Consider the following 17410-nt stretch of genomic DNA (forward strand, 5'->3'; position numbering starts at 1 on the left):
AAACTGTTGAAGAGGAGTTATTTTGTTTCTGTTCAAAGTTTTATTTATTTTAAACAGGACTTTTTTATTGCTTTGTTAATTTTTAACAGGATAAAAAGTCAAAACGCAGAGAAAAACTATAAATATTAAGTCATGACTAAAAGTAACTTAAGTGCAAAAAAAAATGTTAAAAAGACTTTTATTTTGGCGTGGATTGTGACGTCATAAGCCTGCGCCGCTCCCGCGCTGTGATTCAACTGGAGAAAGGTTTGTTTTAAAGCGTTTACACTTATATAAAGCGATTGATTAAAGTTAGTTTTTTTATTCAGTGCTAAATTATGTACCTGCTGTTGACAATATTATTTTAACCCTTTATACAACGCAGTACTATTTAACTCACAGTAATGAGGTCTATTGTTTGAATAAAGATAGGATACACTTTTTGTCCCCGAGAGAAAATTTGTCTTGGGCAAAAAAATGCTACACGTTGCTGTAAGCAGACAATAAAGTAAATAAAACAAACAACAATTAAGAACATACTCAAATAAAGTTACAGGGATGTAACAGTGTGTAATAAGTGTTTTAATGAAGGTTTACTTTATTAAATAGTATAATGTCATTCCATTCTAAGTTTACATCACTATAAGAAATTGAGTACTAGTTTTAATCAGGTCATTTGTGGCTTTTGTTTCTTGCTCTGACTTGCCTTATTTCTTTTTAGTTTCTTTCATACAAAGAGACTGTTGAAGCAAGTGTTGAAGAGAAGTTACTTTATTTCTGTTCATTGTTTTATTTATTTTAAACGGAACATTTTTATTGTTTTGTTCATTTTAAGCAGGACAAAGTGTCCAAACACAGAGAAAAACTCCTGCTGAAGCGACTGATCTCCACACTGTTATAAAGATGGCGTTTATTAAAGAGGAGAGTGAAGATGTGAAGATTGAAGAAACATTTACAGTCAAACAGGAAGATCCACAGGAACAAACAGGTTAGTTTTCATTCTCAAAGACCAACTCAGTCATTTAATTTTCATTCAGATATATTTTAATAAGAAGAATACTAAATTAATCCATCTTGCAGCCCTGAGTGTGCTGCCTAGTTCTCCTAAATGAACTTAAGCACTCATTAAAAGACAGGAATTAGTTTCTTCTGTTACTTGTTCTCATGTCTTTTGTCATTCTTTTATGTATTATTAGTCTCCCATTTTCATCATCTTGGGCCAAAAATATAGTTATCATGATGATAATACAATTAATCTCGCAATCTATATACCCTTTCATTATGTTCTTGGCTGTTTTTGACCCATTGACTTCCATTATAACCACATTTTTTAACCGTAAAGCCATGATACCAAATAATCATGCATTCTAGATTGTTGCTGTTTTCCTTGTTGGGAAGAGGTCAAATGTGTCATTTTTACTGTTGATCATCAGCTGGCTGCAATCACCCTTTAGATGGGCCTGTTCAAAAAGGTTTCTGTCTTTTATATGGAGTTCAGTGGAGTAAAACAGCATATTATAGTGTGTGTGCATAAATACACTTTGTAGGGGGACCAACAGTTTTAACCCAAAAATGACCAGTCTATCAGATGAAGAAGAGCAGGAGTCAGAGATTCAATTAAAAGAAAATTTACTGTAGATAGTTTGCAGTTTCATCAGCAGAGGCCAGCTTCAACACTCACAACAAGTTTGTAGACCGATTTACATACAATCTCAGAACAACAACAATTAGATGTCTAGAATTCTCTCTGTTCTCTCTATGCAAACTGTTTTAATGAAATGCATCAGTAAAGTGCACTGAAACTTCACAAAAACAAAACACACAGGGAATATTTGAACCTATCAGTGTACAATATACTGATGCCTGTTTTTCTAGGCTTTATTAGTGTTAATCGTCAGAAATGTTGGACCATTATTGCCTTTTTAGCATAAGCAGAGGAGAGAATCTAGTCAGACAGTAATCTGTGAATTGTGGAGCGGGCAAAATCTAAAGACACATGCATTTTTTAGTAAGTGTACTTTTTTGTTGTTGTTGTTGTTGTTGCTTTTATTCTTGCCATAATAAAAATATGTATTTGTAGAGCAACCCATGTTCTGCAGTCATTAATGTTTTAAGAATGTTTTAAGAAATTATAATGGGTAGAACTGTCCGAGATATGAACAAAAGCAAGTGATGCACCAAAGTTTGATAAAAAAATCTTGAATGGTCATAGAAATCCTTATAATCATTAAAATAATTTATATAAACAAAAATCTATTTAGTTTAAAAACAATGAACGATATTAACGAAATGACCTAGGTTCGGAAACTTTTTTACTTCTCTGTTTATCCGTCTGACTTTACAGTGGGTTTCTTTTGACCGCCTCCTGTCATTTTAAAGAATATCACAATGGCGAACGTGGCGAGTAAAGCCTCGTCCATTTCGCGAGGTGAGCGTGCAGTCAGCGGTGGTGTGTGATGCGGTGCCAGGCTAGAGTATTTACCTTATTCTTCGCCGATGAGCGGGCGCAGCCATTTGAATCTTTTTGGCACGAGACTTCCGGTCTTTCACTTACATTCATTTTTAGACATTAAAAACTGCTATTTTCGCTGTTTGATGTTGCAAACTGATATTTCCTTAATATATTATTCTACTTGGTCTGTATAGTCATGCAAACATTTGCTTGTAGAGCAAGTAGTTTGACCATTTTCTGCCGTTTATTATTCCTAGTCATTTCTCCAATAGGCGACTGAATCGGAAGTTCTAAAACAATCGCGAAAACAGGCGCACTTCCGCATTTTAGAATAAGGTCAATAAATCTAGCTTCTCTCTCTTTCTCTCTCTCTCACACACACACACACACACACACACACACACACACTATACTCCATAAGGCAGAAACTTTTTTGCACTGAAACTGATAATCAATTTTAAAAATCACAAATCTCTTCCCAACAGGGAAATGTAATGGTGATGTGGGAATGGTGATCCCCCCCCCAAAAAAAAATACAATAAACAAATATTAAACAAATATGTTTGTCACTTGTTTTTAAGTAGTTAATCTTGGGCGCCAGACAGAATATCTGTTAAAATACATTTCAAACAAAATATACCACGGCTAGCTCTCACCACCAGTTACAAATAATAAAAAATAATTAAATAAATAAAATAACACACAATGAGAACCAGAAAAAAACTCAGATAATTGCTGTAATTGTCTAAATAAAGTTTGTATTAGTCAATAATATTAATAAAATACTTTGTACTTTTCACACACAAACAGCAGTATCAACAACAAAACAAACAATATAACAATGAAACGCAGAACCCTCAGCACTTAAAACTCAAATGAAAGAAAAAAATGCAAATGATTTCAGGCCAGCAGATTTGAAAACGGGGAAAATAATAATGATAACAATAGTACGGGGAGAAAACAAAACAAGAGAAACAAAATGAGCATTTGGGCAAAGAAAACAAAAACTTTTGCTTCTTACCCACGGAGCGGAGGGGTCAAGGGAAATGAGTGGGGAATGGCGAATGTGGATGTGAAGGTTGAGGGTGTTGGTGAACCCAGCCGGTGAGTTGGCAGCTGACTCCATGCCAGCGAGAAAGATAAATCGGTAAGTTGATTTTGTTCAGGGCACACTGCACTGAAGTCTTTAGTGACGCACACATTCAAACGACGTCACGTGCACTTCAGTAACAAGACAGCGGTCTTTGCTCTGTTGCTTCAATACATACTACCGCTTTTTGTTTCTCACAGCCAGTCGTTAAGTTTACACTGCTCATCTCGACCCGACTTCTCTACTCCTTTCCCCACACAGCAACAGTACAGTCAACTTCTCTTTCTTCTACACACCACATAATGCTGCCTTCTTTAACTCTCCACCTCCTCCTTTATTCTCTCACCCATTTCCTTTTTGCCGTCACATGGGTGGAGACCAATTAAACAATGTCGTCACAAAGAACACCAACAATCATAAATTCATGAATATGTGCTGTCATGGCTTTGCAATAAAAAATGTTCTTATAATAGAGGTCAATGGAGAAAAAACAGCCATGAATATAATGAAAAGGGAGTAAATTTGCCCAGAGTGTATTGAGGTTTTTAAAAAAAAATGTAAAGCATTTTCCCATTGATGGGGAATTCATTGTGTCTTGATGAATTTATTACTCTCATTTATATGCTTATTTGAGTGATTTCCATGTTGTTGTTGTTATTATTATTTATTGTATTTTATTTGCACTATAAGAAAATTTATAATAGAGGCCAATGGAGCATTTTTCCAGAATATGTCAAAATAAGATGTCCCCAAATATCAGTCCATTTGCTGAAACACTGAGAACGTTTTGGCCAAATTAAGCCTCAAAATCACCCCAGAATGGATGAAAATGACCCAACAGCAAACAAAAGGAAATGTGCACATTCCAGCCTTTATGCAGATGCTGTACAGGTATGTCTCATGTCTGTGAGGCAATTATTCAGCTGTTACCCCAGAACTTTTTTTCTGATACATTTACCAGTCAGGCACACAACAAACAAGTATTTCCTGTCCACTTTACAAATCGTAGAAATCTGTGTCTTATCAATATGACCAAAATGACCTTTATGAAAAACTCTAAAAACTGGACTGACACTGTTTAAATTTACTACAACTTCTATGCTAAGCAGCTTTGACACAATTTACATTGTAAAAGCAATAGATAAATAAAGATGACTTGAATTAAATCTGCTTAAATGTGTACACGTTAATGGACCAAACAAAATATGATCTGATTTATTTTACATTTAATGTGTATCAAAGTTACAGTGTGTGTAGCCAATGTTTCCAGTGTCTTTTCACTTTTCAGCTTTTGATGAGAGTTTTTAAGACTTAATGAAAACTAATGACTTAATGTTTCATTTATTTCAGACCTAATTGAAGAGAATGAGGATAGTAAAGAGGAGGAACATCATGTGAAAATTGTGGAAAAAACTCATTTACAGACTGATGGTATTTTAAAAAGGACAGACAAGAATCGTTTCACCTGCACTCAGTGTGGAAAGAGTTGGGCAAGCAAAAGCAAACTTAAGATTCACATGATGAACCACACTGGAGAGAAACCATTCACATGCACTCAGTGTGGGAAGAGTTTCAACCAATCATCACACCTTAATCTACACATGATGATCCACACTGGAGAGAAACCATTCACATGCACTCATTGTGGGAAAAGTTTTAACTGCTCATCACACCTTAATCAACACATGAGGATCCACACTGGAGAGAAACCATACGCATGCACTCAGTGTGGGAAGAGTTTCAACCAATCATCTCACCTTAATTATCACATGATGATCCACACTGGAAAGAAACCATTCACATGCACTCAGTGTGCGAAGAGTTTCAACCAATCATCACACCTTAATCAACACATGAGGATACACACTGGAGAGAAACCATACGCATGCACTCAGTGTGGGAAGAGTTTTAACTGCTCAACAAACTTTGATAACCACATGAGGATCCACACTGGAGAGAAACCATTCACATGCACTCAGTGTGGGAAGAGTTTCAGCCAATTATCCAACCTTAATCTACACATGATGATCCACACTGGAGAGAAACCATACGCATGCACTCAGTGTGGGAAGAGTTTTTACTGCTCAACAAACCTTAATCACCATATGAGGATCCACACTAGAGAGAAACCATTCACATGCACTCAGTGTGGGGAGAGTTTCAGCAAATCATCACACCTTAATAAACACATTGAAGGAACTCATGGGCATATTGCAGTGGTCAACACGAGTTGAATCTGAAATCTTGGGCATCTGCAAATTGTCTCAGTCATTGAACTGGCTTAAGGGCTTAAACCATCACGATAACAAAGCACCAATTGATTTTGGGTTATTCTGACCAATACTCTGGCTGCAGATGTTCCAGGTACCCTTCAGCAAAATTAGTAAATTATTTAAACTAAACAAAGGGGCATTACGGGATTTTCAGCAGGAACCGCCTCACAAGACTTTTGAATGACATTGAAATTGTGCATCCTGTCAGATGCACAATTTCGTAGAGACGAAGAGATCTATAGAAACATTAATGCATACAAATGAAAGTAAATCTCTTAAAATGTTAGAACTAAGGCAGATGTATCTTAGAATAATACACCATAATGTTCCTCATATGCTGTGGTTATTTCAACCAACCAGGTTAATCAATGTGTTGTTTTAACCCTTAAAGCAGATTAGATTGATCTGTATGTGTCTGAAATGTATGAGATCTGGTCTTGAATGAAAGCTAGTGACATTTGCAATCTGTTAGTGTAAATGAAAAACTAGTAGTACAAACAGTATTCGTCTTGTAACATTTGATGTAAGTTAGTTTCAATCTTGCAAGAGTTCTTCTACGTGAAATCTACATGCAGTGTGTTAATGATTGACCCTTTCTACGTCGGCACGGGGTGTGGCCCTGCCCTTCATGGCAATTGCTCATTGGCAGACAGTGCCATAGGGATGGATCAGACCAGGTCACTAATAGACACCCTGCAACAAAGAAACTTTGCTTTGAAACCGCGCGAACTTCCGCAAACCGACTTTCAGCAGTCCGTCACCTCAGTAACCCAGAACTACCCACCCACAAGCGAGGGAATTCCAAGGACGTCACAGAAGCCACCAGCCAATCAGGAGCACTGTGTTTCCCCAAGGCCAGCTGGCGAGGGAGATTCATCTTCAGCAAAAGTGCAAGTAACAAACAAACGTTGTCTCTTACTGATCTGGTGCAGATTGATCGTAAACAGTTAAAGATAAGCCATATCTCTGCTTTTGTGGTTTCTCAGGTGTTATTCTAAGATCTTGTTAAAAGTATTAGAATTAATTTGGGATGGTTGTCAACTCATTTTACATCCTCTGAACTGCCTCTGTGTGTGCGCGAGTTTGTTTGTTGTTTGCTTATTACGTAGTTAGTTTCATGTATCGTAGTGTAGCTCAATAAATCTTTGTTCTCATTTTGTAAGAATTGTGTTCTTGTTTATGTGCTTCTAAGTCATTGCCTCGAGCTGTAGATCTTGTTACCTTGCTAAAAGTTAACTCAGTACTGTGGTATGTTATTATCGTTGGTCACGTAAATAATATTAACAAGATTGGAAAGATACTGTTACGTAGCGGATGCACCCCGCTACGCACATAAATTTAAGGATGACCGCTATAAAAAGTGGTCACCTGGAGTCCCCGTTCCTGCTCCCCAAGCACACACACACACAGGCCATGTTGTCAAAAAGGGGTATCAGATTAATTAAACAAAAAGGTCAAAATCAGAATTAGGGAACAAAAAGGCCAAAACAACAAACAAAACAAGGTACGCTACCTAATATTAAACCTCTTACCCATACCAAAAAATAAAGTTCCATAAATTAAGCATACAATTCTAACCTCCATAACTAGCCACAAAACAGGAGAAAACTGGACAAAAGAAATGGGCCTTCCCTTTGATCATTTAGCCTTAAGGTAAATATTAGCCACAGCTAATATGGAACAAAATCAATGCCTAAAGTCTTGAATTAAAAAGCTTGTTGAATATCACAAACTGAAAAAAATAATACACCGTATTAACAAGTTCTTGCATTTTAATGTCTTGAATTCCAGGGTTTGTATTTTTAGGTCCTGAAATTTAACATATCTGTATATTTAAGCTTTGAATATTTCAACGAAAAATATTTCAAACACGTTTTCATACTTAAAAATTCAATAATTCATATTCAATTTTCAGATTTCACTTACAAAATATTCAATACCCTTTAAAAATACGATGTATAATATTCAAAAGGTAATTTTCAGTTCATTTTATTTCAGTTCAAATATTCGCTTCCATAAATTCAGTGGATCAAATTCGACTGTTAAAATTCAACATTACATCCGGGAACTGCAGGAAAAGTAATAGATTGCAGATTGAAGATCGCCAGCTGCTCTAGCTTTCACCAGCAGGTGGAGATGGAATGTAAGATTTTTAACCCAGTAAACAGGCGAGGAAAAAGGCTATTAAAGGCACAAAAGTAGCATTTAATATTAATATCAATGTTTTGGACATTATAAATGATAAAAAGTATGAGTAAAATGAGTAAATGAGGTTTTAGTCATCTATATTTGCCCTTATGTAACGGAAGCCAGCTGGTGATCGCGTAAATCTCAGTTCTCGGATCCAGTGACAGACGTTGTTCTGCAATCTTATCGGAGCTTGTCTCCCATGCCGGCTCGCTCCCTGCTCGGACCGGTGCAGTTACTTGCACATAAACCGTCTTTTGATGAATATGATGTTACACATTGTCTATCTTTATTGACTCTTTCTTCCATAGACGCGAAGTATTATATTGACAGCTAAAGAATATAAACGTAAGAGAAACAGGAAAGGAAATATTATAACAATACAAAATAGATAAACATTGACAGGGCTAAGAACAATTACGAACAAAGATATTCAAAAGCAGAGAGATTTTATGAGAATGTCACACAAAACAGTTTACTTGGAACTGTTAAACAGTGTTCAGGTATGATTTAAGGTTGGTTATGGATGGGGCGTCTAATTTAAAATAATTTAACATAACGTGCGAATGCATTAAAGGAGCGTCTTCAGTTATTATTTAAACGCAGCTATGTCAGGATTGGGATAGGTAATATAATTTCATTATTTAAATTATGATTGTTAATATTAATATTTTATGACATGTATTTGGGCTATTGCGCTTAAATAAGTCATCCGTGATTCTAAATTAATATTTCTATTTATCCTTTTTATCACTCTGCCTGTCTTTCTCTTCTTTTTTTTCTAATTATTGGGGTTCTGCCACGGTTAAACGTTTGCAAAATGTCTTAGTTTGTCCAGAATATTGTTTTATTGTTATGTAGCCTAGTAAAAATAGTTAAAAATAAAGTTAGTAAAAATAAATTCATGCACTTTTTGCTTTGATCTTGAACAGAGGCCAGGTTACCGGTCAGGTTTGAGACATGATCATCCAGACTCTAAAAGACCACGTCCATCTTGTCAGAATTTTCTGCATCCTGACATGCTGGTTTTTGTTGTGTATTATTTTTTTCTTCTTTGATTTTTGTTATCGGGCAAATGTCTCTTACGGTGAATTTTGTGGCGCTGTGGCTTAGCTGGTCAAAGCGCCTGCCTTGTAAACAGGAGATCCTGGTCTCTAATCCCAGCAGCGCCTTAGTCCAGATGGTGCATGTGCTTGTTTTATAGAGCTTACCGGAATGAATTATAAAATTGTATAGCTTTGAGGCGTAATGAATAGTAAAATAGAGTTAAACAACCTCTTTGCTTGCCATTTTAAGACTTGCTGTCTTTTTTTAGTCTCTGTGTGCAAAAACGTCTTGCCTCCTTTCTAGCGTTGGTGCTGTGGCTTAGTTGGTCAAAGTGCCCCTCTAGTAAACAGGAGATCCTGGGTTCAAATCCCAGCAGTGCCTAATGTACAGGTGCCACGGTTGCTTTTTGTTAAGAGTATCGAGTGTTTACGCAGTGGGATGTTTAGCAGTCGGTTTCTTAACAAAACTCAAATCCTTAAGAACGCTGCTCGTTCAAGAGGGCTTTGGACGATGGCTTTATAAAGCATAGTGTGGTAATCCCTAACCAATGCGCTACTTGCACGCAGGCTCGTGACTTAGTTCCGCCTTGAAGAAATAGGGCCCGCTTAGTTCCGGTTTGTCGGCCATTGTTGCGAAGTTGGGAGAAAATGTTAAAAAAAAAGTGTTTATAGATTTCAGAGACAGCAGAAGGTATACAACGTACACTGCTGCGTTCCGCTGTGTACATCTTCTGCGAAATTCAACAGAAGTATAAGTTTTCACAGTTTTCCTTCAAACGTGGACCTTAGAAAACAGTGGCTTGTGAACATACGCCGAGATGATTTTTGTCCAACCGACAATTCCAAGGTTTGCAGTAGACATTTTAGCAGGGATCAGATTATTGAACCGCAAACACCAGAGGCACGAAAAAAGTTAGTAACTGGCGCTGTGCCAGTGCTTTTTGCCTGGAATAACTATGCAGTTAAAGCATCGCGGTCCAGTGTGTGGGAGAGGAGAGAGAGGCCGGCTGAAGTGGTATCCGTCGAACCCACACCCATGGATGTTACGATGGATCATGATTACTGTACCATTCCCGAGCCTTTATCATTAGACCTGGCATATGCTAAAATAGAAGAACTTTCCAATGAAGTGGATGAGCTGAAAAAACAGCTACAAGAACTACACGTTCAGCGTGATTTTGGATTGGAACGGTTTGCTGGCTCAGATGAGGACATCCGATTTTATACAAGGTAGGTCTGAAGATTGGAAGAATCTTAGGATTAGATGTGATTACATATACTCATTTTTAAATACACGTGCCTGCATTACTAGCACGGAAACATGTAAACAATTTGTAAATGTATTCAGTAACACTTCTGCTTATAGGTTCCCCAGCTACCGTCACCTGACATCTTTCTGGTGGCTAATCGAGCCATCCATTCACAAAATCATTCGTGTGTCCAGGGCTAAATCTGCTGCTAGAAAGCAGGAAGACATCATGGATGTACTGCCACCATCAGAGGTAGGTTTTATACGCACAGTAAGCATGACCGTACACAAACACATTTATTTATATATATATATATATATATATAAAATTAAACACACACACAGACACACACACACACATATATATATATATATATATATATATATATATATATATATATATATATATATATATATACATGCATACACATACATACATACATGCATGTATATACGTATGTATGTGTATGCATGTAAATGTATGTGTGTGTGTATATATATATATATATATATATATATATATATATATATATATATATATATATATATATATATATATGCACAATGAAAGGCCTCATTGGAATAGCGCCTCATGGTCCAGTGACATTCGTCTCTCAGCTTTATGCTGGGTCAGTGAGTGACAGGGAGATCTTTAAACAGTGTGGGATAACAAAAATGCTGACAGAAGACATGGCAGTTATGGTTAATAAAGGCTTTCTGATTAGTGACTGTGTCAAATGCAAAGTGTACTGTCCACCATTTCTGTCCAGGGGAAAGCAGATGCCAGCACATCAGGTGAAAGAAACGCAGGCAATAGCGAGATTGCGTGTGCACGTGGAACGGGTCATCAGGAGGATCAAACAAAACAAACTTTTTGATGGTGTCATTACACTTTCCCACAGTGTTAACATCAATCAACTTTTTTCAGTTGCATGTCTGTTGTCAAATTCAAAACAAGGCATTAGTTAAGACATGGATCAAATGAAAAAAAATCTTAGATTACCGTTTACTTTGACTACTGGAATTCTTACTTTAACTGTTACTGTTTTTTCACCATTCTCAATACATGTTAACTCAATCTATGTTTATTTTAAGAGGAAACTGTTCTGACCAGCAAGATAAGTGGAATATACTGTAAATAAAACTGACATTGTACATATCAGAAAATGGAATTGAACACAAAAACAGACATTGTACAAATAAAACACATTTAATAACATGTTTGAGTACTGTTTTACAGATTTCTCATTTCTTTGACAGTTATTTCATTGAAAAGTATTTTGGCATGTATGTGTAAAAGTAAAAATAATCCACCTTCTCTCTGATAACTTTGTGCACTGAAGTGTCACTGTAGATACGCTGGATAAAACAATCCTCCTGGGCCCACACCATGAAATCACACCACTGCATTCCGGAGACCAGTAGTTGTTCCTGCACTTGGTAATAGTAGGCATGGCTCTTTTTCAGGGTGAGAAATCCATGGTCCATTTGCAAATATTTGCAATCTACAATGTTTTTGACATTAGGACATTTAACTTCAACAAGTCCAAATTGAGGATTGTCGGTGGGATCAAAAACTATGCCATCAGGGGATGCACCAAGCCATGGAGCATTAGGTCGGATGATTAAACCACAGGGTGAGAATTTGACATTTTTCAACTTGGTGTATTCCGCTGTTACATCTGACTCCACTTCAGCACCTCTTCTCATCTCTGCTGTTTGTCTGGTTCCTCGGATGATTCGCTCTGCAAGGGACTCTGCAGAGCTTAGTCCTCTGACGTGACATATCTCCCGAAACCTTGAAGCTGTTACTCTTGATCTGCGAAGCTGATGCCAGTCAGGACAAGAGCTTTGCTCGCGTGTTGCCTTTTCAATTTTCTGAGCCATATCTAGTGGTGTGTTTAGACTTTGAAGGTGAAAGAGCTCCTCCTCAGTGCAAACAAATATGCATGTAGATGGAGCAAGATAATATCCTTCAAGAGGCAAAGGTGGAGTTGATGGAGCATCGTGTAGTGTGATGTACCGCGATGTTAAGACAGGCTGCTGGAAAGACAATAAGCTTCCTTCCTGGACCAACCCAAATGCACTTTCAACAAGTGGCTTGTCAGGTGACATGTTCATGGTGGTAACAAGTGGCTTGTCCTCAGGGCTGAATTCTGCATATGCCTCCTCAACTCTAAACATGCATGAATCTGGTAAAGGGCCCACCATCCCTCTGTAGAGTCCACTTCTGTGTGGAAATATTTAGGTTAATTATTGTTGGTAACATTACATTTCTCATTGCTTTAATTGCTATTTCAGTTTTTTTTTTTTTTACATTTTATATGTATTATTTTAAATGCTTTAACAGCATAAAGCCTTGCAATGAAATTGTAATGAAGTTTACGGCCCTTTGGCCGCCGAGAAGAAGGAGGCAGAGAACCGACGCAGTTTTAAAATATTTATTAATAACAATGACAGCAGCTCCTCACGGAGACTGCCGTCTAAACTAAAACAAACGGACGGCAGCTCCTCACGGAGACTGCCGTCAAACTGAAAGCAAAAGTAAAAGTAAAACAATATGCCCGGGCCCGGTCCTCTCTCGCCTTCCTCTGCCATCGGTCCTCCTTTTATGGTCCAGAGCTTCTTCCGTGGGATCCGAGGCAGGTGCGCACCGCAGGTGTAGCCACTTACGCGGTGGCCTCACCACGTTCCCACGGCTCTCGGCCACGCCCCCTCGCCACAGAAATGTAACAAAATATCTTTGATCTCAGCATCCTTGTACCAATGAAAAAAAAATGTGGTTGCTGAACTTCACCTCACTCCACCTTGTGCAGAACGGCTTGCTACAGGTTTTGTGATGACCGTGGCATTGATCGGGCCTGGTTTCACACCCTGACAAACAAATGTAAATAATCATATAACAAATGTTAAACTACAAATGTAAAATGTACTTTTAAAATAATTCAGTTTCTACATCAAATTAACCAGCAAAACATAAACTACATTCTTAGAAAATTTAACCATAATATCTTTAATATGAACAGAATAAGGTCATGTCAAATATTGAAATCATGGTGAAATAAATGGTTGAAACTAAACTTTAAAGCTTCTAATCTCAAAATTACATTGAGATTTTAGAGTAAACTTCACAAACAATGTCACATATTGTGATTATACTGTCTAACAAATAAGCCTACATTTCTAAGTTTAAATTACCATTGTTCGTGGTTTATGCCAGGATTGTTCTCTTTCAGTGCAGCTAAGCACAGGGGGTACAACAGATAAATTAAGCTGGGAATAATGAGCAGTTTGAAACAGCAAGGCAACCGTATGATTGCACAAAGCAGTGCCTGCCACACATGAACACTTGCTGTATGTGAGCACCACAGGTGAAGCATCCTTGAGTCCAACCTAAAATAACACAGATAACACTTTGGCTGCTCTGGGTTTATGTAATACTTGCGTACTAAAACCATTTAGGTTTCTTAAATATGGAAGCCAAATTCAGACTGACAACATTCTGATTCTTCTGCAAAACCTCCTTGTTATTTGTAATACTTCAAGAAAATGAACACATCGGAACACACATGAACAATTCGGAACACAAATGAAGGCATTTGAACACTTGAACACATTTGAACACACTTGAACACCTGAATAGTGGTAAAGTTGGTTTTATATTTGCACATTTGAATTTTCCTCTTAATAATATAATTTTATAAAAGTATTATATGCAAGCTTTAAATAGCTAAATCATATTAGAAGCAAAAATCAAAGTACAACATTGTTCACAGTCAAATAAACAGTGTTAATGTTTTCAAGTCACACTTGTATGCTAATTCCGATCGAATATTCAAAGTAAAATGGTAAACAATATAGAGACTTCTTAATGAACGAATGTGCGATTATAAAAACAACTTCACCGCTATAACACCTGAACTGGTTTTGGAGAACGGTGAACCCTATGTTACAAGCATACTATTTAATTGTGTGGTGCCTTATTTTTCCTCATTGATCTGTAGCACAAGGCTCTAACGCAGACTTCCCCTGACACCCTGTCTTTATTTGAAACTGATAACAATAACACAAACACATGATGAAAACAATTAATGCATTCCTGTTTGTTTACAGTTAGCCAACAATTAACGTTAGCATTGAAATTGATTAACATTAAATGTTGCTTACCTTCGTAACCGTGTATATACGAGGCTGCGTATAGTTTAAAGCCTTTTTCCAGCTTGCTGGATGGAGCTGTTGTAGTTCTGCAAATGCGATGCACATCAGTAACGTTAATCCGTGGGAGGTCATGGAGACAGCGGGTGTAGAACATAGCCATTGCTAAACCGGAACTGAGTGAGCCCTATTGAAAAGAACGCGGAAGTAGGCGTGCAAGTAGCGCATTGGACTTTAATATTTCAAGTCCTGACATTCACACATGCAGTGCTACCGTTGTTATTTTTTTTTCTTTTTTCGAATTAAACAATTAGCCTCTGTCAAGGTTGTTTGGCGCTGTGGCTTAGTTTGTCAAAGTGCCTGTCTAGTAAACAGGAGATCCTGGGTTCGAATCCCAGCAGTGCTTTGTCTGCAGTTAGCTGTTCTTTCATGGGCCAGAGAGTTCTAAAAAGTGCTTTCTGTGCAACAGTGCTAGAGGCAGCAGAGCACTCAGGCTCTGTGGCGCAATGGATAGCGCATTGGACTTCTAGGCTGTGAGCTGAGTCATTCAAAGGTTGTGGGTTCGAGTCCCACCAGAGTCGCAAGCTTGGCTCCTTTTCTTCACTGACTTAAGGTGTGGTGCGTTTCCAACATTTTAGGCATCTGTCCATCCCGTTTTGCTTCTTTCTTTCATATCGCAGTGCAGGCTCAGATACTAGGGGTACTCTAAAACAAAGCCGATGACTTAATTGAGGTGTTTTAAATAAGGGAGATTAGAAAACAGTGTAGGGCCTAGTGGGCTTGAGGAATGACTCGAAGGCAACCTGTGGTTTTGGGGAAAAGTAACTGCCACCTCTTGTTGAGATCAAGCCTTTTGGATTTGTTGTAAAAGTGCCTCTTTATGCATGTGCAAAGTAACTGAGTAGAAAGCATAGTAAATTTTGCTTCCCCCGCCCCCACTGTCTTAGATGAAACTGCGTTTGGAAGTATCGTATCCAGAGGTTTTTTTTCTATTAGTGTTAAGACTGAGTTGGCCAGAGCACCTGTCTTGGGAACAGCAGGTCCTAGTTTCAAATCCAAACTGCACCTTTCCCTCAGATTATGGGAGAGTGGCTTTCTGATCTAATACTCTTTCAATGGCCGAGAGCATATGTTTGTCCTGATTTCCATTTTCCGAGCTGACTCTGGGTTTGGATGTAATGAAACTGGAGGTTCCAAAAAACACTTAACACATGATAAAGGATAGATTAAATAAAAATAAATTCACGCATTTTTTGCTTTGATTTTGAACAGAGGCCAGGTTACCGCTCAGGTTTGAGACATGATCATCCAGACTCTAAAAGACCACATCCATCTTGTCAGCATTTTCTGCATCCTGACATGCAGGTGTTTGTTGTGTATTGGTTTTTTTTTAAAAATAAAGTCAAAGATCAGTAATAAGTGAAGCTCCATGATGAGTTGTTTAATGTGATGAGTTGTTTTAAAGATTTTTTTTTATTGTGTAATTTGTTTAATTTTTTTCCATTATTATTTTATTTACTGTTTATTTTCTCAGTTGAATTTATTTTGGTTTTGGCTGTAGTTTGTGTTTTTCTTTCCTTCAGTGATTCTGCTGTTGACAGTTGTTCATCAATAATTCTCAATCCTTCTTTAATTAGACACTTAATTGTCTCATTAACTTCATCACTCTCTGATTGTTCAACCCTCTGTAGTGACAACACTAGTGAGGATTTTGCTCTGGGATTGAAGGAGTTAAATGTGTTTGATGAAAAATACAAACTGTGGAATGTATTTTAACAGAAATATTCTGAAACTGAATTTACCAATGTAAAATGTTGAAAACATCAGATTACTGGCAACCACTGCTGCCAGTATTTTGACATACATTTAACAGATATTTTACACAATAAGAGTTTGCTAATTAACACTCTGAGTGTTAAAAAATTTAACACTTTCAATGGTGTTTTTTTAACACTTTTATAGTGGTTCCCATATAAACACTGAGAGAGTGTTCATTTTAACTCCAAGGTAGTTAATAAAAAAATATAAAAATAACAAGACTGTGGAATTTGTTTTTAACAAAAATATTCTGTAAACTGAATTTATGAATTTAAAATGTTTAAAACAGTAAATTTCTGGCAACCACAGCTGCCGGTATTTTTTCGTAAAATCAAAAAAGGAAAAAGAAAAATAGCTAAACGGTTTTTGTGTCACCATTGTGAAGGACAGTAGCGTCTGTGTTCAAGTCCAAGATGAACTGTGAGTGTTTGATGTTAAGCTGCATCTTTTTTTTTAAAGGTAACTGTAGTTACTAATGCAGTCAAAATCTGTTTTCTAGTTGCAATCACACATGAAAACATTATTGCATTTAATGACTGTACATTTATACAGTTCTAAAAAACTTCCATATTTACAGATTTTTTTTTCAGAAATTTAACAGATATTTTATATCTATATAATATTATTAATTATTATTAATAAGATTAATAATATATTATTATTAATCTATATATCTATATTAATAAGAGTTTGCTAATTAACACTCTCTAATTAACACTCTCTTGGTGTTGATAATGTTAACACTTTCAAAAGTGTTATTTTTAACACTTTTATAGTGGTTTCCATATTAACTCTGAGGGAGTGTTAATTTTAACTTCAAGGTAGGTAAATCTACTATCTACAATTTGCAGTGTGGTGGCCAGGATTTTTCGGTTACAAATGCTGAAGTTTTATAGAAATGCTTAAACTTACAGAAAATCACTTTATTTCATCAACTGATACAATGTTCAGTTCACTAAAACATAGCTCAGTGCTCAACAATGTAAAGTCATTAAATGCAATAATGTGTGTTAACAGTTAGCAAACAGATTGAGACACTGCTCGCTGCAGAGCCACTTGGGCTCCAATGAGAGGGAGTTTGAGCTCAAACTCCTCTTCCTATAAGCTGTTTAAATGTGTACACCCAAAAAAAAAATCCTCACTAGTGTCTGTTAAGTCATT

General features: G+C 36.9%; 4 protein-coding genes and 1 non-coding gene across 5 annotated transcripts in view; 4 read left to right on the forward strand and 1 right to left on the reverse strand.

Annotated features, from left to right (window-relative positions):
- LOC137491011 (NACHT, LRR and PYD domains-containing protein 3-like) overlaps nucleotides 1-17410 on the forward strand; it is a 171845-nt gene that overhangs the window by 78911 nt on the left and 75524 nt on the right. The gene's annotated exons all lie outside the window — the stretch shown is intronic.
- On the forward strand, nucleotides 196-6956 carry LOC101885161 (uncharacterized). Its single transcript, XM_087250447.1, has 3 exons — nucleotides 196-246; nucleotides 818-967; nucleotides 4872-6956. Exons 2-3 carry the CDS (start codon nucleotides 883-885, stop codon nucleotides 5753-5755), a joined length of 969 nt encoding a protein of 322 aa, XP_087106573.1. The 5' UTR covers nucleotides 196-246; nucleotides 818-882; the 3' UTR covers nucleotides 5756-6956.
- On the forward strand, nucleotides 9576-11386 carry LOC147845219 (THAP domain-containing protein 1 B). Its single transcript, XM_087247679.2, has 4 exons — nucleotides 9576-9590; nucleotides 9707-10257; nucleotides 10394-10529; nucleotides 11372-11386. Exons 1-4 carry the CDS (start codon nucleotides 9576-9578, stop codon nucleotides 11384-11386), a joined length of 717 nt encoding a protein of 238 aa, XP_087103805.2.
- On the reverse strand, nucleotides 11473-16570 carry LOC147845220 (uncharacterized). The gene is made up of 3 exons (XM_087250370.2): nucleotides 13475-16570; nucleotides 13074-13150; nucleotides 11473-12506 (listed from the first exon to the last, which is right to left on the reverse strand). Exons 1-3 carry the CDS (start codon nucleotides 13475-13477, stop codon nucleotides 11537-11539), a joined length of 1050 nt encoding a protein of 349 aa, XP_087106496.1. The 5' UTR covers nucleotides 13478-16570; the 3' UTR covers nucleotides 11473-11536.
- On the forward strand, nucleotides 14924-15012 carry trnar-ucu (transfer RNA arginine (anticodon UCU)). The gene is given in 2 exon segments: nucleotides 14924-14960; nucleotides 14977-15012. It is a non-coding gene; the product is annotated as a tRNA-Arg (tRNA).

Source organism: Danio rerio, chromosome 4, assembly GCF_052040795.2.
Source record: "Danio rerio strain M-AB ecotype USA chromosome 4, GRCz13ab, whole genome shotgun sequence".
Lineage (NCBI taxonomy): Eukaryota > Metazoa > Chordata > Actinopteri > Cypriniformes > Danionidae > Danio > Danio rerio.

Coding starts and splice junctions, on each gene's coding strand:
- LOC147845219 (XM_087247679.2), top strand. Junction 10,258..10,393: donor GACATCCGATTTTATACAAG/GTAGGTCTGAAG, acceptor TTCTGCTTATAG/GTTCCCCAGCTACCGTCACC.
- LOC147845220 (XM_087250370.2), bottom strand. Junction 12,507..13,073: donor TCTGCACAAGGTGGAGTGAG/GTGAAGTTCAGC, acceptor ATTTCCACACAG/AAGTGGACTCTACAGAGGGA.
- LOC101885161 (XM_087250447.1), top strand. CDS start 883: ATGGCGTTTATTAAAGAGGAGAGTGAAGATGTGAAGATTGAAGAAACA. Junction 968..4,871: donor AGATCCACAGGAACAAACAG/GTTAGTTTTCAT, acceptor CATTTATTTCAG/ACCTAATTGAAGAGAATGAG.